General features: G+C 47.0%; 2 protein-coding genes across 2 annotated transcripts in view; one reads left to right on the forward strand and one right to left on the reverse strand.

Moving 5' to 3' along the window:
- Window positions 1-9258: 9258 nt before the first annotated feature.
- ITGAE (integrin subunit alpha E) overlaps window positions 9259-24572 on the reverse strand; it is a 59102-nt gene continuing 43788 nt past the window's right edge. The window contains exons 22-31 of the mRNA XM_045824628.1: window positions 23130-23228; window positions 22377-22456; window positions 21618-21695; window positions 21081-21150; window positions 20892-20999; window positions 17506-17562; window positions 17104-17199; window positions 15762-15857; window positions 10465-10575; window positions 9259-9559 (exon numbers count right to left, since the gene is read on the reverse strand). Coding sequence (XP_045680584.1) covers window positions 9413-9559; window positions 10465-10575; window positions 15762-15857; window positions 17104-17199; window positions 17506-17562; window positions 20892-20999; window positions 21081-21150; window positions 21618-21695; window positions 22377-22456; window positions 23130-23228 — 942 coding nt within the window. The 3' untranslated portion in view covers window positions 9259-9412. The remainder of the gene's footprint in view (window positions 9560-10464; window positions 10576-15761; window positions 15858-17103; window positions 17200-17505; window positions 17563-20891; window positions 21000-21080; window positions 21151-21617; window positions 21696-22376; window positions 22457-23129; window positions 23229-24572) is intronic.
- Window positions 17773-20668, forward strand: HASPIN (histone H3 associated protein kinase). Its single transcript, XM_045824630.1, has one exon. It carries the CDS (start codon window positions 17781-17783, stop codon window positions 20049-20051), a length of 2271 nt encoding a protein of 756 aa, XP_045680586.1. The 5' UTR covers window positions 17773-17780; the 3' UTR covers window positions 20052-20668.

Raw genomic sequence — 24572 nt, forward strand, 5'->3', positions numbered from 1 at the left:
GCCACTGGCGTGGGAAGCCCCAGCGGAGGCTGGAGACCACACGTGCCTCAGGCGTCACGGGCGGAGTGAGGAGACCAGGGAATGAGAGAAGAGCTCTTTTAAAGCAAATCTCCCCTCCCCCCTTTTTCTACTGCCGAAGAAATCGCAGCAGTTCCTCCCATGGAATAGATGGGGAAACAGAGGGCAAGGGAGCAAGACCCTGCAGCACCGGAAGTGGGTGTGAAAAGGGGGAAAGAGCATTTATAGGTGAATAAAACAGGTTTCTGGGTTTTCCTCACTCCTTGGGAGAACCCAGGCCCCCACCACAAAGGCCAGGAGAGAACCAAGACGTGACAGAGCCATGGCACCTTGTAATCAAGTGGGTGCTCCCATTGCAGCAGCTATGGCAGGTGTAAAACGCCCACCCCTGGGGAGTCGGTTGCTAAGCAGGTCCCAGTGCCCACAGCATGAAGAGCTGTGTACCACACCTGGGCAGATGGGTGGGGGTAGGGAGGTACAGGCAACCAAGGCCCCGGATCATAAAATACATCTGCAGCAAAGGTCTGTGCCAACCTGTTTGAAATGTTCCCAGAGCAAGAGACCTAATCTAGGCCTCCAAGATGGCTACCCTCATAGCAGGGGTGAGGGAGGGCATCTCAGAGATCAGCCACAGAGAGGAGGCCCCAGTGAGCAATCCTTTTAGTGTGGGAGGAGCTGGGCTTGCTCATGGGCTTGCTGCACCCTGCCATCCAGCCAGAAACCCCCTCAGCTTCCGAGCCTGGCCCTCACACCCAAGAACTTCCCTTCCCTGAACCACAGGTTCTGGGTGTCGGAAGGGAGCCTGATGTTCACCAGGTATGATTTCCTCTAAAAAGCAAAAGCCCAGGGCAGGTCTCCAGTTTTAGTGTGCATGGGAATCATTTGGAGGAGATGCAGATTCCTGGGCCCTGCCCCTAAAACTTTAATTTGCTATATCTAGGGTGGGGCCTGGGAATCAGCATTTTGCTCTGAACTGTCCTTTGGGGGGCACAGATCTTTGCACTTTTTCATCAGTTTCAGCTCAAATGCCATTTCCTCAAAAAGGCCTGTTGTTATTGCCACCCACCAAAAGTAGTCCCCACCCCAGTAACTTCCTACCCCGTTACCTCTTCTTATTTCCTTAGAGCACATGCCATTCTTGGATGTGTCTCCTTTACTTATTGACTGTCCTGCACTAGGACCATAAGCTCCAGAAGGCCGGGGACCTTACCCCTGGACATCTCTGTATCCCACGCCCACTGTTATGCCTGCCATGTAACAGTTTAGTACATGTTTGTTGAGTGAGGAAACAAACTCAGGCCCAAGATTTTAAAAATCTTTTTAATTTTTTGATTTCAGAGAGAGAGGGAGGGAGAGAAAGACATTGATTTGCTGTTCCACGTCCTTATGCATTCATTGGTTGATTTCTACATGTTCCCTGCCTGGGGGTTGAACCCACAACCCTAGCATATCAGGATGACACTCTAACCAACTGAACTACCTGGCTAGGTCTCAGGCCTGATTTTTTAAACAAAAAAGGGATTTGGAGCTGCCACCCTATCCCACTCATGACAAGGGATTTTAGAAGTTGACATCATCCTGGAGAAAGGGCTTGGAAACTGTCACCAGAACTTCCTTCCTCAATGTCCTGCCAGCCTCTTCCTCAGCCCTCCCCTCACACGGTTCTCTAACACTAAGGGGATCTGCAGCCTCAGTGGAGTGACATCCCACCTATGAAGATGCCCCTCAGTCGGAGTCCATGGGGAGGTGCCCTTTCAGGAGCTTTCGGTCTGGGTTCCAGGCTGGAAAGCTTCCCCCCACCCACAGGGCCCCTACCCAGCACAAGCAGAACATAGGATGGTGCCACACTGGGTTTCCCCACTTCCCAAGGCAGTTCCAGGCTTTGTGGTCTCTTCATGTTGCTGGGGGATCCCCCAGAGGCCAGGCCTTCATTTTGCAGGTGGAGTAACTGAGGCCCGAGGCCACAGGGAAGAGTCTAGGACGAGCCCCAATCCAGGGCACTCTCCCGTATTCTTGTTTCCTTAAACCTTTACTGAGCACCTACTGTGTGCTACTGAGAGGCTGCAGTGCCAAGCTCCCTGCCCTCTGGCTTGTCATAACTGCCCCTTGTGGCTTTAGAGAAGGGGTTCTGCTCTCACTTGCCCTCCGGTGTGGGCAGCCCTTCCTGAACCCCACCATAGCCCAGCCAAGACCAGGCTCCAATTTCTGACACAACTATCCTGAACGTTTAGAGACCACATGAGGGATGACCAGAGGGAAAAGGGCTGTCCCCAGGGCTGGGCCAGACCCCTCCTGGGGGCTCCCTCATAGCACAGGTTCTCAGACTACTAGGTCCTGACCCAATGGTGGATCATGAAGTCAATTTACTGGGTCACAACCAGGATGTCAGAGAGAGAGAGTGAGAGAGAGGAAGAAAGAGGTAGAAAATATGTGTGTTTACAGAAGTAAAGGTAAGCCCTGGCCAGGTAGCTCAGTTAGTCAGAGTGTTGTCCCAATATGCCACAGTTGTGGGTGTGATGCCCAGCCAGGGTACATACAAGAATCAACCAATGAATGCATAAATAAGTGGAACAACAAACCGATGTTTCTCTATCAAATTAATTAATAAACATTTTAAAAATAACAAGTAAGGGTAGTCATGGTTTTGTGAAGTTGTTGTTTGATGTATGAGATGTACAGAAGACATTATGATACAGAATCTATTTCTTCCTGGGGGTCATGGGCAAAACGATGTGAAAAATATTTCCCAGAAGCCGCAAACCCCGGTATCTGCAATCTACCTTCACAAGGCTGGGGCCCGCTCACCACCCACAAGGTCAGGCCCAATGCTCTTCATAGCCAAAGCAGGAGCAGGGGCCTTTGTTCTTACATCTGCATTATCAAAAACCCAAGTCACAGGTGTTCCTAAAACCAAGATGAGAGAAAACTGCCTGCTGCTTTTGAGTGATGACCTCTCTGGTTTCTCCCTGACCCCATGTCAGCAGTCCCAGAGCCCCAGGCGCCCTCTCTGCCTGCTCTTCACCACCGTTACCATAGTGAATGCTCACCAGCACTTCCCACTTGCCAAGCACTGTTCTCTATGCCTTATGTGTATGGGCTCATTTACTCATCACAAGCCTATGTAATTGGTACAATTTTTATCCTTACCTTTCCCTAAGAGGGTAGATGTGTCTCTGACCACACCTCCAGTGAGTGTTGGGGCCGGAATTTGAACCCACATGGCCTGGCTTCCCAGCCTCAGAAATTCTCCCTACCGTGGCCGTGAGCACAGTGCCTTAGTCTTCACATCAGCTGGCCTGACTCACTGTGATCCCCACCAGAGAGGTGACTGTGCAGCCATTTCACACTTGATGGAAGGAGGTCCCAGGTCACCTGAAAAGCTGAGACTAGCAGAAAGTCTCGGGCCATCCACTGAAGGGATCTGTCCTCTAGGGCCTTGGGCTTTCTCTGGATGACATTCTGTGTGCAGCTCACATAGCTGCCCTGCTGGGGCCTGAACAGAACCAGCTCACCTGGTCACAGAGTACTTCCTGAGGGGAAATGGGCTCTCCCATGATGCCTCAGGAGTGGGGGATCAGTCCATGGAAGGGCACCTTCGGCAGGGCTGCCAGGGGCCAAGAGCTCCAACCTGGTCTGCCAGGAACCGACTGGGTGCCTTTAAACTTCACTCCCTGGGTCAGGGGTCAGGGGTGAATGGTTACTCTTTCTGCCTCATCACTGTGTCCCTCTCTTCCCCTCCCTCAAAAGAGTCCAATCAGGCTTCATTTATAATGCTATCTACCCAGAAGAAAAGGACTGGTGAGTGAATCATTCTCATCTGGTTCATGGGACCTTGTCTAGTGGGATGGTTTAAGGCAGCGGTCCCCAACCTTTATGGCACCAGGAACCGGTTTCGTGGAAGACAATTTTTCCACAGAGAGGAGGGAGGGCGGAGACAGACAGAAGGGGGAGCTCAGGTGGTAACTGGAGAAGCCGGCTGGCTACTCACCTCCAGCTATGGGGCCAGGTTCCTAACAGACTGCAGACCAGTTCCTGTTCCAGGCCGCAGGGGTTGGAGACCCCTGGTTTAAGGTACCAGCAGTGAAGTAATGGGGAATTATGAAATAAATTTACAAAGGGTCTTTTTCCCTTTACATATTGAACTTCCTCCTAAGATTTGCCAACATTCTAAGTCTACTGTTCTGTGTGCTTTGGATATACTCCTGGATCATTTAGCTCAGCTCTGGGTCCTGGGACAGTCTCTAGTGAAAAACATGGTGGGCCCTCAAGCATCTCTGCTGCCCACAAAGAAGTGTGCTGGGGGCTCTACTTGGAGACTCTCCTGCCTCTGAATCCCACCTTTCCCCCATACCATTCTCCGTGCCTGTTATGAAGTTTATAGATTACAAAGGAGCAAGTATGGTGCAATGGGGAGAGCCTTTAGAGGCAGAATTATCACCCCTTCAATCAAGAAAAAAATCTCATTCTCTAGGGGATGAGAGGGAGGTTCTAAGAGGGAAACCATTGGTTATAGGACAGTGGTCAATAGCGTCATTGTGTTTCTTTTAAATAATTTTTTTATTGATTTAGAGAGAAAGAGAGAAACATCAATATGTTGTTCCACTTTTTCATGCATTCATTGGTTGATTCTTGTATGTGACCCGACTGGGGATCGAACCTGTGACCTTGGTGCATTGGGCCGATGCTCTAATCAACTGAGCTACATGCCCAGGGTCCCATTGTGTTTCCATCAGCAACTTGGAGGTGGCACTTACTCACCCTGCATACTCCAAAGACACATGAGTGAAGACTTCCCCTAGTACTAGAGCTTTCCCTTCAGCCTGAGAGGCTAACAAACTCAGAAAGGGTTCTCCAAAAAATTAAAGGAAGCAAAATAAAGAAAACACAAATCCCATCAAATAATGTGATTCTTGGAGTCAAGGTTCAGATGTTACTTACATATAGTGAATGTGACTCTATTTCCCACCCCAAAGGAGGAGGGTTCACGCAAGGCCTAGAGATAGGAGATTTGATTCTTTCCTGGGCCACGAAAGGTCATCCATCACAAAGCCTCCAAGGGCTGTCTCCAGACCCAGCATTCCTTCAGAGTCCTCTGTACCCTGGATGGCCCAGAAGGGACGAGGGTGGGAAAAGCGAGGCGTGGAAAGCATTTTACAATTTATCCTTTCATTTTTCTTCTGCTCTGGAAGTCCTGCTATGATAAACACATTCCATTAATAGACATTATTGGTCCATTTAAGAAGTAGCAAATGCATTATTGCCATTCCAATACAGTCAACAGGAAAAATGAAGCTCCTCTCTGTGGGAAGCATTTCCAAGTCCATCAAAGCACCCGTGACCTGTCTTAATTGATGGGTTGTTACTCATCACTTAGTTCTCAAAATTTGGCCTGGGGAAAACCTCTACTGAGGTTTCAAACACTTGCAAAAAGTAAAGATTGCTTCTCCACTGGGCATGAAAAAGGATAAAGATTCAAACTCGGGTCAACCACACCCACGGAGCAGTAACAACGCGTACACCTCGGCAAAAGCTCCCCTCTCTTGTTCTTCCTCCTGCTCCCTGCAGCAGCTTCCTCCACCTTTGTGACACCCCTGCCAACCATGCCCTCCTCTCCACTCTGAAGTGCCCAGAACTGTGGTAACCATGAAACAAGGAAGGAGACACCTTCATATAAACACTGCAAGTGGTTGTGGCTTCTTCCTCGTGGTTCCTTGTACACAGTTCTTCTGGAGATTCGCATTCTTCATTGCTATTACCGTCCCCACCTGCCCTTCCCGCCAAGCGCTCATTCCACACACCCAGCCTCAGGGCTCCCATGCCTCACCCATCCTTCACGTCCCAACTGCCCTGCCTTTGCACAGCTGCTCTTCCCTCTGTCCTTCATGGCTTCAAGGCTCAGCTTACAGGGTTCGCCTCCATGAAAGCCCTCCTGGATCCCTTTCTTTTTCTAAATTTCCAAAGAACAGGATCTGTATAATTTATGGAGTTACAGTTGGGTACATATTTTATCTGTTGTTCCAGGGCTATGAGGAAAGGAAAGGACGTTACCATGCTGTACTCAGGACCTCCATGATGCAGAAGTCTGGGAAGCTTGTAGAATGACAAGGGGAAGAGGGAGGGAGAGAAGAAGGAGACAAAGAGGGAGAGGGGAGAGAAGGGAGGAAGGGATGATGAATGATTCCTGATCACTCTACCTCTGTCATTAGCCTGCATGCTTGAGGTTGCTAAGCCTTTATTTTTGTATGTATATTCATAGATTTCAAGAGCTAATTCTACCAGAGAATTAAGTTAAATTTGTCACCTGAAGCAACCTCTTAGTCATCAAGAGACTAAGTGTGGCCCCTGGCTGGTGTGGTTCAGTGGATTGAGCGCCGGCCCATGAACTAAAGAGCTGCCAGTTCGATTGTCAGAGCACATGCCCGGGTTGTGGGTCAGGTCCCTGGTGGGGAGCACATGAGAGGCAGCCACATACTGATGTTTCTTGCCCTCTCTTTCTCCCTCCCTTCCTTCTCTCTAAAAATAAATAAAATCTATTTAAAAAAAAAAGACTCGAAGTGTGTTGAGCACTACCCACTGACAAAGTGTAATCAGGTGAACAAGCCCTGATCTTATAACTGGTATCGCACAGCGTACAGCTCGTGCAACAAAATCACCTGGTGTGCTTGCCAAAAAAGCCGACTCCCAGGCCAGCCTTGAGCATCATCGTCTTTAGTGGGCAGGGCTGAGGAACCTGAAGAGCTAAGCTCCACTGTCACTCTTCAGCCCAGCAAAGTCTGAAAACCACCACAGTCACTCTGCCTTGGCCAGTGTGTAACCAAGCTTTTGTAGAAAACCCACTGGACCTGGAGATGCAAAAACTTGCTACGGGAAACATGGCTCTCACTTTACCAGCCCTGCAGCCTTGGGCAAGCAGTCTCCTCCAGCACACAACAGAACTAAGACTGCCCTCAGTGATCAGGATCAGCTGCTGGAGTACAGAGCCAGGGGCAGGACACACGCTTTTATTAAATGGACCAGAGCATATAGAGAAGAGAGTCTGTGAAGTTGGACGGAAAAGTGTTACTTATTTAGTTTTACTACCCCTTTGATGAAATTAAACAATCCCTCCAATTATGAATATAGGCAACAAACCATCATCGGATTAGCAGTACCTATATTTAACATCAATAGAAACTACAGGTATTTTCCCATCCATCACCTCACAGGTACTATAAATACCTCAAAATACATTTTAAGGTCATCATTACTTTGAAAGTAGCATAGTTATTAGATCTGCTGCTTAAAGCATTAATAAAGAAGCACATGTATCTCCATACCACAAATTTTAAAAATATTCTCGTGTTCAATCTAACTGGCTCTTCGTAAACTTTTATGTGTTTAAAAAATAAACAAGATGATGGATGAACAGATGGAAAAATACATGATAAAGCAAGCATAGTACAATGTTAATGGAAGAAACCAGATGGTGGGTAGACAGATATTCACCGTGAAATTCAACTTATTTGGACACTTTCATAACCAAGGCTGGGAAATGATGAGAAGGGGTCCCGAGACTTCACCAGACTGCCAGAGGGGCCCATGGCACATGTGAGAGCTAGAAACCACTTAAGACGTACTGGAGTCCTTAACAAGCTAGCCATTCCACCGGTGACTTTTTCATCCAGGATGCAAAGGACCCCGAGCCCCAGTGTAGCATTTTAATTAGTCTGGTGGCTTTTTTCTAGACCGGGAAATCGAAACGGTTTGCAGAACCATGTGAGAGCCACTGTTTTCTCCCACCCCAGCATTCCAACCTTAATCACAGACCCCCACAGGTCTACAGAGAAGAAAGATCACTCTAGGGCAGGTAGGACACTAGCTAGAGTCCAGGAGCATCCATCCGCCAGACCTCTGCACAGGGCTAGTCCAGGCCCCCTTCCCAGGCCCTGGATGAGAGGAGCCTCCCCCAAAAGCCACACCTTCCATCCTCTAAACACTCTGCCCTCAGGACTGAGTCTGATTACAGGGTCCTAGGAGTGGGCCAACCAGACTCAGAACCCACTCTTTAGGAAAGAGAAAGGGGAGAAGCCTCCTGCTGGCCCTCCTGGGGGCCTGCACTGTGGTCCTAGCTTCTTCGTGGTCTTAGGAAGGGGTCCTCTTTTAGACAGACCACCAGTAATGGCTACTGCTTCCTCATGCCCACTAGCAAATCTGCAAGACTCCCCCATTCTGGAGTGTTGGGAACCACCCTGCCTGGTTTCAGGAGTTGTAACCCCCCATGGCTAAGGCTGAGTGAGAGACCTCGGGACCAGGAGACACTAAGGAGACAAGCTTATCTCCCTGGCAGGAGCACTGCCTGCTCCTTGCCGGGCCCCACTGCTTGGTTGGTTAGCCAATGACGGGTAATATTCCTCAGAGGAGGATGGACTTCAGACAGGCACGATCACATGCGAAGGCCCTCAGGGAAAGACTCAGGGGGCTGTGGAAAAGAGCGGGTGTTCGACCCTAGCCCCTCAGCTTTGACAAAGCTGGGGATAACAGACTTCCCGGGATGTTTAGACCTGAAAAAAGAATATGTAAAATCCTGTGAAACCCCCTTTGCCGAGGATGCTCTTAATTAGATTATGAAGGCCCGGGCCGGAAATGAATCTGGCCCCTCAAATTCTGTAGTCTAGGTGATAAGATCCCAACTCAGTGTGAGCCCTTTCTAACTCTTTGAACTTATCTACTTGTTTGATCCTCACTGCTAGACAATGGTTAATAAACTGTATCTGCATTCCTACTCAAAAACTACCTAATAAAAGCCTACTCAGGCAGCGGCTCAGGGCACTCTCCTTTGAGAGAGTGGCCAGACCACTCCGAAGCACCCTCCCCTTGAGAGGGTAGCCATGCCGTCCCTATTCCTCCTCAGGACTCAGTAGTCTGTGTGTATTTCTCTCGTATCTCAAGCATTTGCAGCGACCGTGGATACTGCTGGCCAGTATCTGCCACACTGGAGGGCATATTTTTTAATAAAAATTTTACATATAGAGAGAGGGAAAGGGAGGGAGAAAGAGAGGGAGAGAAACATTAATGTGCAAGAGAGAAATCAATCAGTTGCCTCTCCCATGAACACAACTGGGGACCCCACCGGCAACCCAGGCATGTGACCTGCCTGGAAATCAAACTAGAGACCTTTCAGTTTGCAGGACAACACCCAACCCAATGAGCCACACCAGCCAAGGCCAAAGACACTTCTATAAAGAAAACAGTTTAATACTATTTAATACCAAATGTTTCCCAAGTTTATTTTTTGCACAATGCACAGACACATTTGGGACAATGTATTATTAAAAACCAATATTCTACAAACAATTTCTTCAATTCTGCCCTAGATCATCCTAAAAGAAAAAGTAATTAGTAAAACACCAAGTTTCTACAGGTTCGAGGACAGGCTGACGGTCTCTCCCAATGCACGAGGAAGCTGGTCCTGATCTTCTGTGAGTGAATTTTCTGATTTCGTCTGGGCCCTCCTTACACTGTCCGAGTTCAGTTGCTGGTATTTTCTCTTAAAGAAGCCACACTGAAACAAAGGGCAGGGAAGCCCAATTATAGACCATTTATATGGCTGTTGCCAAAAGAGCCCTTATACTCCGCGGGTGCTCATGCTTCCTCTGACTCTCTCCCAGGTAACACAATCTTTCAAGACTCATCTTAAATGCTGCCTTTCCCACACGCCTTTCCTGGTGCTCACTCCCCAGTCAGAAATGATCTTCACCCTTTCTCTAAACCCTCAAAGTTCTTTAACCCTTTGAACTTAATTCTGCAAAGTATTACAGTTTTGGCTATACCAGACCCTGTTTATGTAAAAGGACTCAGCCTACTATAGCAAGGCCAGAAGATCGAATATGGCCTCCTACATCAAGACACTCACCATCTGGTAAAAAGGGAAAGAATTACCACATAGTGCCACCTGGAAGGGTTTCTGGGAAGGAGCTCACAGGAAAAGCATGTAATTCAGCTCAAAGGACTTAGGACTCTCTGGGCTGAGTTTTCAGGGAAGAGTGTGAGCAAAGTGAACATGTGAAGAAGAAAGAGCATGGGGCGGTAGACAGCTTGATTCCAAGCACAAAGACGCAAACCTACTTAGTTCACACTCTGAGGAAAAAAGCAAGACTTAAGGGCGGAGCGGGTAGAGGCCAGAGAATAGAGAATCTTGTATAGCAGAAAGAAAGAACATTAAAAGAAGGATTTAAATAGGGAAGCAATAATCGGATCTGAGGAAAAACTCTCTGTACTCCAATACCTCAATTACATCTTTATCTTTCTCAGAGAGAAACTGTCTCACTCATTTGCCTAACAGATGTGTGGCCAAAGGAAGAGGGTCAAGTGGCCAAATGGCCAGGGCGGCTGCTCTAAGTCTGGACCGGCTGTCCCAGAGAGTACTGTGCCCAGCACCAGAACCTGTATGGACACGACAGAACTGACCTTGAACAGGATGACTATAATCACGATCAAAACCAGAAGGCCAGCAACACTGCTTCCAATGATGAGAGGCAAGGAGTGGCGGGCCTCGTCCTGCAGGAAGATGACAGTGATCTGGGACAAAACAGAGAGATCACCCAGTAAGTCAGGTAAAGCAAATGAGAAAAAATTCCACACGTTATTTTAAGGAGGAAAATATGAGTAGAGGCTTACAGTGCTGGGGTAGGAAACCTGAACTAGAATCGATGAATTGCTGGAGGCTCAGTGTGGACAACTCTGAGAGTTAAAAACTCCAGGGAGCCCTGGCTGGTATGGCTCAGTGGACTGAGTGCCAGCCTGGGAGCCATAGGGTTTCCAGTTCAATTCCCAGTCAAGACACATGCCTGGGTTGTGGGCCAGGTCCCCAACTGGGGGTGTGCAAGACACAGAAAATCGATCGATGCTTCTTTCCCTCTTTTTCTCCCTCCCTTCCCCTCTTTCTAAAATAAATAAAATCTTAAAAAAAAAAAAACACTCCAGGGAATCCAGTCATAAGGAGGTCCCCACAACACTGAGATTTACATCCAAGAGCTTCACCAGGTTCCCACAGTAAATACTGGAGAAAAATCTCTTCCCCTCCCAGCAGGGGGAGAAGGAAAAGGAACCATTTTTGAAATACACCAGAGCACCCATTCTCCTAAAAAGGCCTGCCTTCAAGAGAAACTAGTTAACCACAGCCTAATCTACTAGGGTATTTATTTTCGGGGCCTAACTTACCTGGGTGGGGGAAGGTAAATACTCAACTGGAGCCCTCTCTAGCTGTTCTGTACCACCTATGGCAGTTGGAAAAAAACCTGAGAAACACTTCTGAAAGTCACAGACCAGAGGCACAAGCCCCCTAAGAGACTGAGACCTACCTACATGCTCTGTCATCCTTCCCCTCCCCCACACCTCACCACCACATCACTGAGGGCCTGTTAACAGTAGTTCCTTTTACCTAATACATTGTGCCCAGCAGTCAAGAAAAAATTACCAAGCATACCAAAAGGCAAAAAACACAATCTGAAGAGACAGAGCAAGCATCAGAACCAGACATGGCAAGGACATTAGAATCATCAGACTAGGAATTTAAAACAACTATGAGTAACATGCTAAGGGCTCTATGGATAGAGTAGGCGGCATGCAAGAACAGAAAAAGAACACATGCGCAATGTAGGTAGAAAGATGGGAATCCTAAGAAAGAACCAAAAAGAAATGCTAGAGATAAAACACTGTAACAAAAACGAAGAATGCTTTTGATGGGTCATCAGTAGACTGACCTTGGCTAAGGCAAGACTCTCTGAGCTAGATAAATCCATAAAATCCTCAAAAAGCAAAAAGAACAACTCTGGCTGGTGTGGCTCAGCAGCTGAGCACCAGCCTGCAAACCAAAAGGTCACCCATTCGATTCCTGAATCAGGGCACATGCCTGGGTTGCAGGCCAGGTCCCCAGTTGTGGGCCAGGTCCCCAGCTGTGGGCATGCGAGAGGCAACTAATCAATGTTTCTGTTCTTCTCTTTCTCCTTCCCTTCCCCTCTGTTTAAAATAATGAGAATACTTTATAGAAACTATTTTGACTTGTAATACACAAATAGAGCTAAGTCTGTCAGAAGATTGTGACCTTCTGTTAAGGATTCTCTGACAATTTAACAGAGGGTCCCACGGGATTAAGGTCTTTAGGTTTTAAAGACTGACAGCTGGGCCATTATACATCCTTGATCCCCAAGCTCATCATCTTCAAAAAGATGACCTATTGAAAGTGATCTTTAATTCCTTCCAACTCTGCTCTGACAGCGTTTTCTGAGTTCTACGACGTCTGATAATACAATTTTCTCCACAAACTCTATGGCAAAGATATTGGTCTGCTCCTCACCGGACTAAAGTGTATGTTACCCCAGAGACACGAAAATAAATGCAGAACCACACCCATGTGGCACTTTGTAGAGCTCTTTCATGAGAAGCAATCCCCAGACTCAGTTTCAAAGTCTAAGCTGTCTCCTCACTAATAGCCACACAGAGAGATCCGATAAGATCACTGGGGAGGAAGGAGGCAGGAGGGAGGGGCCTGACAAGGAGGCTGCCCGAGGCAATGGTAACCACCAGCCTAGGGAGTCTGGAATCATGGGCCAGGCTTAAAAATACAAGGAGGGCAGAGATGGCTCTTGGCTTCTCTTCCTCAAGGATGCCTGGATGATCATGCTGCAGTTGCCTGCGTTCCCCAAAGGCTGGTATTTTGGATGTATTTCGGATGGGAGAAGAAACTCCGGGCACAGCCTAGATAGGGCTGGCCTGGCAGAGGGTGGCAGGGTTATTCTTTGGGTGTGCTAGAAGGGATGGGCTCTGACACGAAGCCTGATATTCTTCCAGAGTTGTGTAGCTTTTGTGTCTTACATTGTTTTAGCTTATAAACTAACCCTACAGAAATAATTAAAAACTAACAGAGGGAATGACAGGGGAACTCAGGAGTAAAAGAGTTTAGCCTTGATAGGTTTAAATGACTAATGCATATGGAAAGCTGTTATTGCAAAATTTGTATAGCTTTTGAATAAAGACTCCTTTCCTCTATCACCAAAGCTGTGCCTACGGAATTTTGCCTAGAGGGTGGCTGGGCAGCGGGACCCCACTTGTGGTTTAGTGACAACAGGACTCAGCTGGAAAGCTCAGGGGATGTGCTTCCCAAGTGCGACCCAGACGTGGCTGTCCCGAGTTGTGGGGAGCATACACATCATGGCCAGAGCAGGACCCCAGCACTTAAGTGAGGCCAAAGGGCCACCAGAACTTCTCTGCCTGCCCAAAATACCAAGTTCCTTTCACGCGAGTGTTTAAGCACCGAGGTCATCAATGCTTTGGAATGAAATTCTGTATGGAGTGGAAGGCTGGACAAATTTGTCTCTAAAGCCTCTCCTAATTAAGTTACAAATGCTGGTAGCCCTGGCTGGGTAGTACAGTGGGTTACAGCACTATCCCCATTTGCCAAGATTGCGGGTTTGATCTCCGATCAGAGCCATACAGGAAACAACCAATTAATGCATAAATAAAAGGAATAACCAATCGATGTTTTTCTTTCTCTTCCTCTCTCTCTTTCAAATCAGTAAGTAAAACTTGTTTTTAAAAAGAAACAATCAATGAATGCATAAATTAAGTGGAACAAATCAATATTTCTCTCAAATCAGTAAGTAAATTAGAAAAAACACATGCTGGTTACTTCCTAGCGTTGACCCTCCAGGCCTTATTTACACAGCTGAACTTAAAATGGATTAAGTTCTAGGTTTTGAGAGTAGGAGGGAGCAAAGCAACAGAGAGGGAGGAACAGGAAGAGAGCTGGGGTTTTTTCCTTCTATGGAAGTGAAGTGGGAGGAGGAAAGGACTTGAGAACCAGGGCTTAGGAAAGTGATGAAAGGAAGTTCCAAGGTGAGAGTGGTTTAACAGGCCAGGTCTGAGTTGAAGAAATGCTCCGATTTCTCAAAGTCTCTTTCCCTTCCTCCCTTCCAAACCCACAGGCTTCTAAAGGGCCCCAAGGCCGCCCTGGTAGAGGTGAAGGGAGAGGCAGGACACAGGATACCACTGCTTGTAGCAGACACTGACGGGGCTACTCCACAGCCATTCTCTCCATTTAGATTTGGTCCAGAAATCATGACTGGTCTAAGCTAATCACGACAAAGCTTGACTGTCACCTCTGCCAACAACTGACATAAGATCCAGTTCTCACTAACAACATATAGGGAAATATGTGCTGGGAGTTTTTAGGAAAATTTCACTCCCTGAAAAGGGAAAGCACATGAAGAAAAGATTTTTTGCTACTGACCTCTTCCTATTTTGTGTCCTGCTGTGTGAAAATACAGCTGTGGGCAAGGCGGAGCTCTGTGCGGGCCATGAGGAAAGCATCACCAACACAGAGATGTGTGCACAAGACTCAAAGGAGACCAGCCATTGACCCTCGTCTGCCTCCCTTACTAGGTGAACAACAAAGGCCGAGTCTGCCCTTCCTTGCAGCTGAAACACACTTGGATACACAGCTATTTGTACTCACAGATTCACTGCAAGTCAGGTGCTTATTGTCTGGAACTACTTAATACTTTGCTTAGGGCAGGGGGGTCAAACTCATTTTCACCAGGGGTCACATTAGCCTTGCGGTTGCCTTCAAAGGGCCGAATGTAATTTCAACTCCTTAACAGTTAAGGAGTAGTTACATTTATACAGTCCTAAAATTATTTCAGCCCTTTGAAGGCAACCGAGAGGCTGATATGGCCCCTGGTGAAAATAAGTTTGACATCCCTGGCTTAGGGTATTGAATTTAAAGAAAATAATTATAAGAAATCTATACTGTAGAGAAATATCGGTAAGATGAGGAAATACATAAATATTTAAGAACATGCACAGAAGAAACTTGTTAACAGTAACTCCCTTTGGGAAGAGGAGTTGGTGTGGAAAGGGTGGAGGGAAGGAGCCATTATTTTTCATTTGATATCTTTCCGTAAGGCTTGGATTTTCTTCTATGCCTTACTTCTATTTTTTAAAAATCTGGGCAGTGGAATAATGGGGCCCTTCTCTTTCTTCCATACCATTTCCTGTGTTAGAAATGCTTAAAAATAAAGGGACATGTTATTCCTGACATGTCTAGAATTGCTCCTTTCTCCTCCTCCTCCAGAAAGGAAATCAGAGGATCTAACAGTTATCAATTGAGTCTCTAAACATTCCTTCCAGTAATGAACCATGCCTGACTAAAGAGATGGGTCATCTCTGAAGCCAGGAGCACATCTAGGTGAGTGTCATCAAGAATGACAACCAAGGGGAACGCACACAGTACTCAGGCCACAGACTGCAGACGTCCGTTTGGCCTGCAGTCACACTTCTGTAAAACCAACCCCAGGAGTTCTAGTACTTAGTCTAAGGCTTGTCAAAGGAGTATGGATTTCTGAGTACGGCAACTGTTTAATATTGTAATGAAATGCTGACACTATACACTGGAAAGGGTTAATACACACAATTTCTCATTTCACAGATTTTTAAAAAAATATCTTCTCAAATCAAAGTATATGTCACTGTTGGATCCAGCCTAGTTATTTCAGCTTAGGCCTCATGTTTAATTGCCTCATTTCACAGATGGAAAAATTGAGACAAAGTCACAGAGGCAGCTGGTGGCAGAGTTGGCAAGATCAGAGGCGAAGAGACTGAAAACAGGAACAGGGCAACAAACGGCAGAGCACCTGTGCAGAAGCACTAAGGCTAGGCACAGTCTTCTAGGACACTACCCAGGAAACCAGAAAACAGACAGGGATTACCTTAGTTCTGTGGTTCTCTGCATTCAGCCCCTCATACAGACATTTGTTGAAAGATATTTCACCAAGGATCTGCAGTTCAGTTACATCTCTTAGGACCTATGGGGGGAGGGGGGAGGAGAGAAGAAACATGTTTTAGACATGGACTTACTGTTTATGTACAGCATTCACCATCCTCCCCATCCTCCCTTTAAACGTGTTCCATCTCTAGTATTCCTTAGCCCAGTTAATGGCTTTGGCAACCAAATTACCAAAGCAAGATACCTGTAGTTCCTCAATTTTTCCCTCACCCTTTACCTAACGTCACACGCTCACCCACCCACCCCAGCTCAGTTTTCTTGATAATGTGTCCTTTTTTTGAGCCTCTCTTTCTCCATCCCCATAGTTACTTGTCCAGTTTAAATCTCATCAGTCACCTGGATCACTGCAAGACGTTAACCTACACTGTAGCTCTCACTTTTGAATGAGTGATCAGAGAAAGCCTCTCTAAGAAGGTAACATCTGAGGTAAATATAAGAAATCACAGTATGGACTTAAAGTATGGACTTTAGTCTAAGTATATTCAAAAGCACAACATTTACTTTTATAAGATAGCTGTTCTGTGAAGAATGTTTGGAGAGGGCACGCTGAGAGCAGAGGCAAGAAGAGCAGACAGAAGAGCACTGCAACAATCTGGGCAAAAGATGGCCACCTGAACTACAGCATTGGTGGGGGGTGGGGGTGGGGAGGGGTGCATGGATTTAGAATATACCCTATTTTGCCGTGTATAATCCACACCCACGTTTTGGGACCAAACTTTCAGGGGAAAAAATCTTTCACTTTAAGTTCTTAATTCAATTTTTAATTTATTTATATTGAGATCCTTGTTTTGGGTACTAGAAAGGAATTTTAGCATTTATTTTTGAACATACGGACATCGTTATTGCTTTTTAGAGCTACATTTTTAACGCATAAGCCTAAATAAAAGACTTAAAAACATTTATGTAGATACAGAATTAGTACTACCCACATATAATGCACATCCCTATTTTCCCCTAAAATTTTGGGCAAAATTGTGCACATTATACACAGCAAAATACGGTATTTGGGAAGTGGAATGATGGAACTTGCTGTTGGAATAGGTACGGGCATGTAAGAAAACGAGGAGTCCCAAGAAATTCCTAGAAAGTAACTGCAGTATAAATTATCCTGTGTAATCGGGTAAGGAACAGGCGGGAGCAGAATGTGGGTCAAGGGACATGTTATATTTGAGATGCTAGTATCCTGCTATTAACCTTTCTACGGAAGACAGATGCCCGTGAGTTGCAGGATAATCAACTCTGGAGCATTTCACAGTCTCAAGTACCTGCTTGGCTTCCTTCACGGAGATCTCTACAGCTACCGTTACATTTTCTTTATCCGAACTGATGGCACAGCTCACTGAATGCCATTCCTCCACATGCTGGAAAAGGAAAGTCTAGTTAGCACAATCCCTCTTAGTATGGGAAAGCTGGGATTTTAACAGCACAGAGTACCTAAAGGTCTGGCAATACAAATGAGAGCGGCTGCATCGCTCACCTTGGCCAAAGCAAAGGCACGACCTAGGCAAACGTGATCCAGTGAAAGGGCTAAGGATGGCGCTGGGGCCGCCCCGCTTGCGTTGCGAGGCCTGGGGGTGGGCAAAGGTCGGAAAAGTAGTATCGGGGCCTCTCGTCACCTGCTTCAAGCCTTCCTCCCTCCCTTGCCCTCTGGGGCCCGCAGCGCTCACCTGAACCGGATCGCTCCCACAAGCGCGCTCCCGACTCTGGGTGCACACAGTGTAATCCTGAAACGAGATCCATTACCGCTACACAATAAGAACCGAAACCACCAAAATAATCCGTCCTCAGAGCCGGTAGCTCCAAAGAGTCCGTAGAAATACGCGTGCGCGTACGATGGGGCATTACGACCGGATGGGCGGGCCTGCCGGCTAGCGCCTCTGCGCCTGCGTCAGTGAGGTTGTCTCGCGGTGTTTGCATTTAAATCGATTGGCGGGTGAGAGCTATGGCGGCGTCAGTCCCGCGACACAGGAATCGGCTCTTACGAACGTATGGGGCTGCGGGCAGCTGGGGGCCTCGGCGGCCGGGCCGGGCAGGCGCGCAGTGGTTCGCGCCTCAAGGTCCAAAGCGTTTCTTCAGCAGCACCAGCAGCAGCAACGCCAGCAGCAGCGAGGAACCCTCGCAGTCTGTCACTTCCGACGATTCTGACGACCCCGACTTCTGCAGCCAGGTGGGTCAGCGGCGGAGGCGAGCTGGCGGTCGACTCTCCAATGACCAGCCGAGCCTGATCGTGACCCCAAGACGCCTGAGGCCGCGAGCGCGGCCCCCGCAGAAGTGCAGCACCCCCTGCGGCTCACCGCCCAGCAGCCCGGGCCGCTTCAGCCCGGGCCTCAGTGTATGCAGCCAGTCCAGGGACGGCGGCGAGCTGGGCACCAGTGCCTCCCTGTTTAGCTCCCCGGCCTCTCCGGGCCCTGGTTCTGGGTCTCCAGTGCCAGGAGACAGTGTTATCGGCCCCTCCGCCCCTCTGGGTGCAGCTTCTCTGGACCAAGCACCTTATCCCTGCTCCCAGGAGGCAGCAACAGGAGGAGGCAGGTTCACCAGGTTGACCCACCACGCCAGTGCCAGCCTCAGGTCAGCTCACTGTAGCCTTACGGACACAGGAAACCATGAGGATTCTGAGTTTGGGAGAGATGGGAAGAGTATGAGGGAGACCTGCTGTGAAAGGATACTGGTGGGGAAGAGGCTGGAGAGCCCAGTTTTATCAAGCATCCGAAGGAAGAGGGCCACAGCCCAGAACTCATGTCTAGAGACTGGGGCTCAAGGGTCTGTCCATACAGACTATGAGGAGGCCAATGGGAAAATGAAAAGGCCCCAGAGAATTGGCCCAAGACGGAAAAGGAAACATCAGGAGGCAGTAGAAACCTCCCTCCTCCAATGGGACAAGTTTAAAAAGGGCCAAAATATGGAAAAAGACTCATTCCTCACCCAGAACCTGGCTCATTTACAGAAGGACAGTTCTTGGACTAAAGCCAGGGCTTCCTTCAGTTTCCACAAGAAGAAGATCGTGACTGCACTGTCAGAGGTGTGCAGCAGCAACAACATTGCCACTTCTCCCTCTGGCTCCCTCATATCAGAAAATCCAAGCCCTCCTGTCATGAACACAACAAACAGTGCTTTGTCCCCTTGGCACTCCTCTTCCATGCATTTGTTAAGCCCCTTAAAGACACTACCTGTCGCAGACAAAAAGGCATCTTATGCTGAAAAGGTTTTTAGGGAATGCAACCAGGAGGGTCTTATCCCCTTTAGCTCTTGCCTTTCCACGGAAAAACTGAAATGCTGTGAGAAGATTGGGGAGGGGGTATTTGGCGAAGTGTTTCAAGCAGTTGTTAATCATATACCTGTTGCCCTAAAAATCATTGCTATTGAAGGACCAGATTTAATCAATGGAACACATCAGAAAACTTTTGAGGAAATCCTTCCAGAGATCATCATCTCCAAAGAATTGAGCCTCTTGTCAGATGAGGTATGCAACCGCACAGAAGGCTTTATTGGGCTGAACTCAGTGCACTGTGTTCAAGGACCTTACCCTCCCTTGCTCCTCAAAGCCTGGGATCACTATAAGTCAACCAAAGGGTCTGCAAATGACCGGCCTGACTTTTTTGAGGAAGACCAGCTCTTCATTGTGCTAGAATTTGAATCTGGAGGGACTGACTTAGAGCAAATGAGAAGGGAGTTGTCCTCCATAGCTACTGCAAAGAGCATTCTACACCAGGTCACTGCATCCCTCGCTGTGGCAGAAGCATCACTGCACTTTGAGCACCGGGACTTACACTGGGGGAATGTGCTGTTAAAGAAGACCAGCCACAAAGAAGTCCACTACACCCTCAATGGGAAGACCAGTACTATCCCCACCCGTGGGCTGCAAGTCAACATCATTGACTACACCCTGTCACGCCTGGAACGGGATGGGATCGTGGTTTTCTGCGACATTTCCATGGATGAGGACCTATTTACAGGTGAAGGTGACTACCAGTTTGAGATTTACAGGCTCATGAGGAAAGAGAACAACAACTGCTGGGGTGAATATCACCCTTATAGTAACGTGCTCTGGCTACATTACCTCACAGACAAGATTCTGAAAGAAATGACCTTCAGGACTAAACATAACACCCCTTCCATGAAGCAAACGAGGCAAAAGATCCTGCATTTCCATAAGACAATGCTGAACTTCAGCTCTGCCACTGACCTGCTCTGCCAACACAGTCTATTTAAGTAAGTCAGAGGTGCCTTACTACCCTAAACTTCGAGGCCACTAGTCTTGAAAGCCCCCCACCACCCCCCGGCGCTGTTTTCAACCTCTATCCCCAGAGGATGGTGACATTCTCATTCTTTCCATGTTTCTAATCAGCTTTCCAAAGAAGAATTTTGTTTCCAAGTGGAAATTGAAATGTTTAAATGACAAATATTCTTCAAAAATAAACTACACATGAGAATAAGTGTCTACAACTTATAAACCCTCTTTCAGTCAGCAGAGTCCATTCTATAAATGTCTTTGCACATTTCATTTTTGAGCCTTGACACTTTATGTAGCTTAAAGAAAAAAATATTCAGGAAAGCCCAAGACCTCCACTGTCATACTAATCAGAACCTGCAGAGCCTGTAGGTATCATCAGGCTGGCTTTGGGAACCATGCTACAGATCAGGAGTCAACCGACAGCAAAGCAGAGACCACAACAGACAGACTGGAGGGAGAGAAAAAAGGAAGATGGTAGCCAGTTTATAGGGAGACATTCAAGAAGTGCCACATACTTACCAAACTCATTTGCCAATCACAGAGAAGTAGACTTTAGCAATTTTCAACAGGAAAATAAATGTTTCCATGGCTACTAAAAAGGTTTGAATTTTTGCTTATTTTTCATCAAGGAAAGGGAACCAAATGTTGCTTTAAGAGCTTGGTGGTTGATATTCCTTCTGAACATGAAGGAATTTACTCCTAATGTATTCCCAGGTTAACTAATCTTGTTTTAACTCTAGAACTCTGGTTTTTATACTTTTGAGAATTCGTAAGTCACTGTGGAAAGAAATGTAATTGGGAGTAAGAACCACATCTAAGTACCTGAGTCTTTGTCAGTTTCTTCACTGTTATAAGCCGGAGACCTTGTAATTTGATGGGAACACAGATTTGCAGCTGGAATTCGGCTTTAAATAAATTTTCGCCATGTATCTGCAAAGAAAAGAGTGGGAAGTCTAAGTTGGTGTCACTTTGCCACCTACAGCTTTGCAATGATAATTACTAAGCACTTACATTGAAGGGGAATTCTTTGTAGTCAGAGCCACGGAGCTCCTGGCTTGTGTTCACGTACATCACTGATGGCCTACAATGGAGAGGACATGTGCTAGCCTCAAGGCCCCCTTGTAAGTGAACCTGAACACTACCAGTTGGATACACTAGGACAGGTTCCTTAAGAGGATTCAAAGCTAAATACCAAAATGTAAATTGGTGGTAGGGCAGTTGGGATCAGGCAGAATATGTGGGCTGGTTCTGGGTATAATAATTTTTCTCAGTGGCCTTACCTTTCTCCTTCCTTACTTTTCAATCCCAGAGCCCGTCTTCTTCCCTCCTTAACATCATGTCAGTACTTTTTTGTAGCAAGACCAGTTGACACTACTACTTCAATTACTGCTGTGGGTTTCTAGGACCCGACTGTTAAGGTCCTGGAGATCAGTGGGAGCTTCCTCTCAAAGAAAAGCAGTGCCCACATCCAGCCTGCCCTCCAGTTCCACTTACAAGAGAGAATACCTGAAACTGTCCTGTAGGTGTTGGCCCCCTGAAGGTACTTACTTGGGAAGAACTGCAGTGAAGGCATGCCTGAATTGAAGGCTCTGGGTCTCTGTGACCAAAGACGGTCTTTCATTGGCACTAAGAAATAAAAGTGTCAGTTCTTAGCACACCTGCTTTGTACATATGTCTACTTCTGGGCCTTGGCTTCCCAGGGTCATCAGGGGTCAGATAAGAAAAGGCTTGCAGATAAGCAGAGTGCAGAAGAGTTGCTAGAAGACCATACTTGGAGAAACCTTGATTTAAAAAGGTTTCTCAACCTCAGCAATATTGATATTTCAGGCCAGGTAATGATTGTGAGAGACTGTCCTGATTGTTCAAGATGTTAAGCAGCATCCCTGGTCTCCACCCACTAGATGCTGGTAGCACCCCCAAGTTGTGTCAATCAAAAACACCTTCAGGTACTGCCCCTGGGGTGCAGAATCACTCTCATTTGAGAACCCTTTCCCAACACTGTCCCCCACCCTACCCCCAGACACACAGGTTTCACAGATGACAGAGCTTCCCCAAAGTTAAATGAACCAGAACTAGAACTCCAGTCCAAGGCTCATTCTACCAGACTATACCACAGTTTTACTTGTGTGCCAATAAAAGAATGTTTTAAATCTCTTTGATAACAACCATGGGGACAAAGGTGCCTTCTCTGGGGTCACTGAGGTTCTTCCTGGGCAGTTAGGGAGCCATAGCTCTTATGCAGGCACACGGCAGGGAGACTTCTTCCAGGGCCACAGCCCGGTCTGCTATGACACAGACACTGCTTACTTTGTGATGTTCACAGTGATGTCAGCTGTCCTGTTCGGAAAGGTACCCTCCTTTAGTTGCCAGACTACTGAGAAGTTTGCCTATTGAAAAAAGAAAAAGTAACTTGATTCTTCTCTGTACTATTCACAATTCAAACTGCTTCCTACTAAGTAGACAGTCCAGGGAAACACAGGCTCTGGCACAAATAATGCCCCTTTATTACAAAATCACAAGCATGTAATTCTGTAACATAACAGTATCACACTCAAACACACCATATGACATTTTAGGTGAAATGTTCAAATTCAAATTAAATTATTACACCCATATTATTACCTTACCAACCCTCTCTCAAGCAGGTGTTACTTCTGCCAGAGGCTGTATATTTCTCACACTTTGGTGTCATGGAATGCTTCCACATTTATTATTCCATGCAAGCCTCTTATTCCCCTTTTACAACTGAGGAAGCATCTGAGAAATTCTCACCGCTCAAAGATCGGCAGTGGCACATCAGACCTGAATAACTTCGGGTCTGATGACCCTTCTATACTGCCCTCTGCCTCTGCTGTACTGCAGTGAGCCAACAATTTATGGCTGTACCCCCAACCCCCAACTCCCTATTTTCAGAACAAACTCGGCAGGTCTGAGCACAGCTATGGATTGACTGTACAGTACAGGGAAGTGTGGAGACCACAAATGAAATTCCAATGAGACTGGGAAGTAGAAGACAAGTCTAGAGTAGTGAGAAGAGTCAGCCAATCAAAACAGACTCACAGATGACCTCTTGAGTATGGGGTGACCGATCTTGCAGTTCATGACCAGGACAGAAGCAGCTGGCTTAGGGTCATCACACTGAATGTTTGGGGAAGGAGGCTGTTAACACAGAAAAGACTTATTAAAATGCAAAAAAAAAGGAGCAGTTTCCTCACACTGCCATTTGCTGATTTTTCTCACATGCAAGACACCCTGCTGAGAGCTGAGTGTACCACTCAGACTTGGTCCCAGTCTCCCTCACAACCTGGGCAGGAGGCCTCAGTAGTAGATGGTTGAGCAATTTAAACACAAGGCCTAGGGAGTGGGTCTGTGAGAGGTACAGAGCAAAGCAGTAGAGAAAGAGATGAATTCGAATTCAGAGGAAACTGAAAGTCTTCATGGGGAAGGAGACATGTGCATCAGGCCACAGGCCAACACAAATTAACCTACTGTGGTGGCTGGAAGTCTGGCACGAGCCCCAGCACCACCCTGCCGCCTTCAACCATGGCTCCTCCTCCGGACCACTGAATACAGAAAAGGATTTGAGCAACTACTATCAATTCTCCCAAGGAGGGTGCATCACTAGTCCATTCTAGATGCTTAGGAGATCATTTCATTCTTTTCATATAAGGGATGCTGCCCTAGCCCAAATAGCCTGAGACCATCAGGGGCGAAGCCAGCTTTATTGGTCCATTACAGTGAGGAAAACTGCGCTGGTCTGTCTTACCAAACAAAGGAAAAGATAGTTATTAAAGGACTCTGGGAAAGGGTGGTGTTCAGGTGAAATGTGAATGAAGCAGTGTTTTGATAGGCTCAAAATAAAGCAGGGCTGCCTCGGCTGGTGTGCCTCGCCCCATAAACCGAAAGCTCCCATGTTTGATTTCTGGTCAGGGCACATGCCTAGGTTGCAGATTAAGCCCCAGTTGGGGCATGTGTGAGAGGCAATGAACTGATTTTTCTCTCCCCCTCTCTCCCTTTCCCTCTCTCTAAAATCAATAAGCATATCCTCTGATGAGGATAAAAATAGATAAATAAAGCAGGACTGTGTGTCAAAGGGTCACTCAGCATCAGAAGTGCACTGCAAAGTGGGCCCCGGGACCCATTTCTTTGCAAACGATTAAGATGGGTGTGAGAAGTTCTGTCCAGAAATGCATCATGTGTAGTGCTGTACTGCTGGTGAATCTAGACTGCTTGTTCTCATCAAAGTGACTTAGATTGTCCAGGCGAAAGTGAGATGATTCCACAATTACAGACAGAACTTCAAACAGCCAAGTTTAATGGCCAGTGATTTTGGAGAACAACACTTCTCAGTGCTATGATACTTCACAGCTGCAGGATGTCCTTAGGCAAAATGCCATTCCCTAGTATCTTGCAGCTGGCTTTGTGTCTGCAATCCCAGGCTGATAAATGGCAGGGCAGACTTCTACTTTTTAGTCCTGGCTAGTTTATGAGAGATCATTTCTC

The sequence above is a fragment of the Phyllostomus hastatus genome, unplaced genomic scaffold (assembly GCF_019186645.2).
Source record: "Phyllostomus hastatus isolate PE091 unplaced genomic scaffold, TTU_PhHast_1.1 phas_scaffold_55, whole genome shotgun sequence".
NCBI lineage: Eukaryota > Metazoa > Chordata > Mammalia > Chiroptera > Phyllostomidae > Phyllostomus > Phyllostomus hastatus.

Coding starts and splice junctions, on each gene's coding strand:
- HASPIN (XM_045824630.1), top strand. CDS start 17,781: ATGGCGGCGTCAGTCCCGCGACACAGGAATCGGCTCTTACGAACGTAT.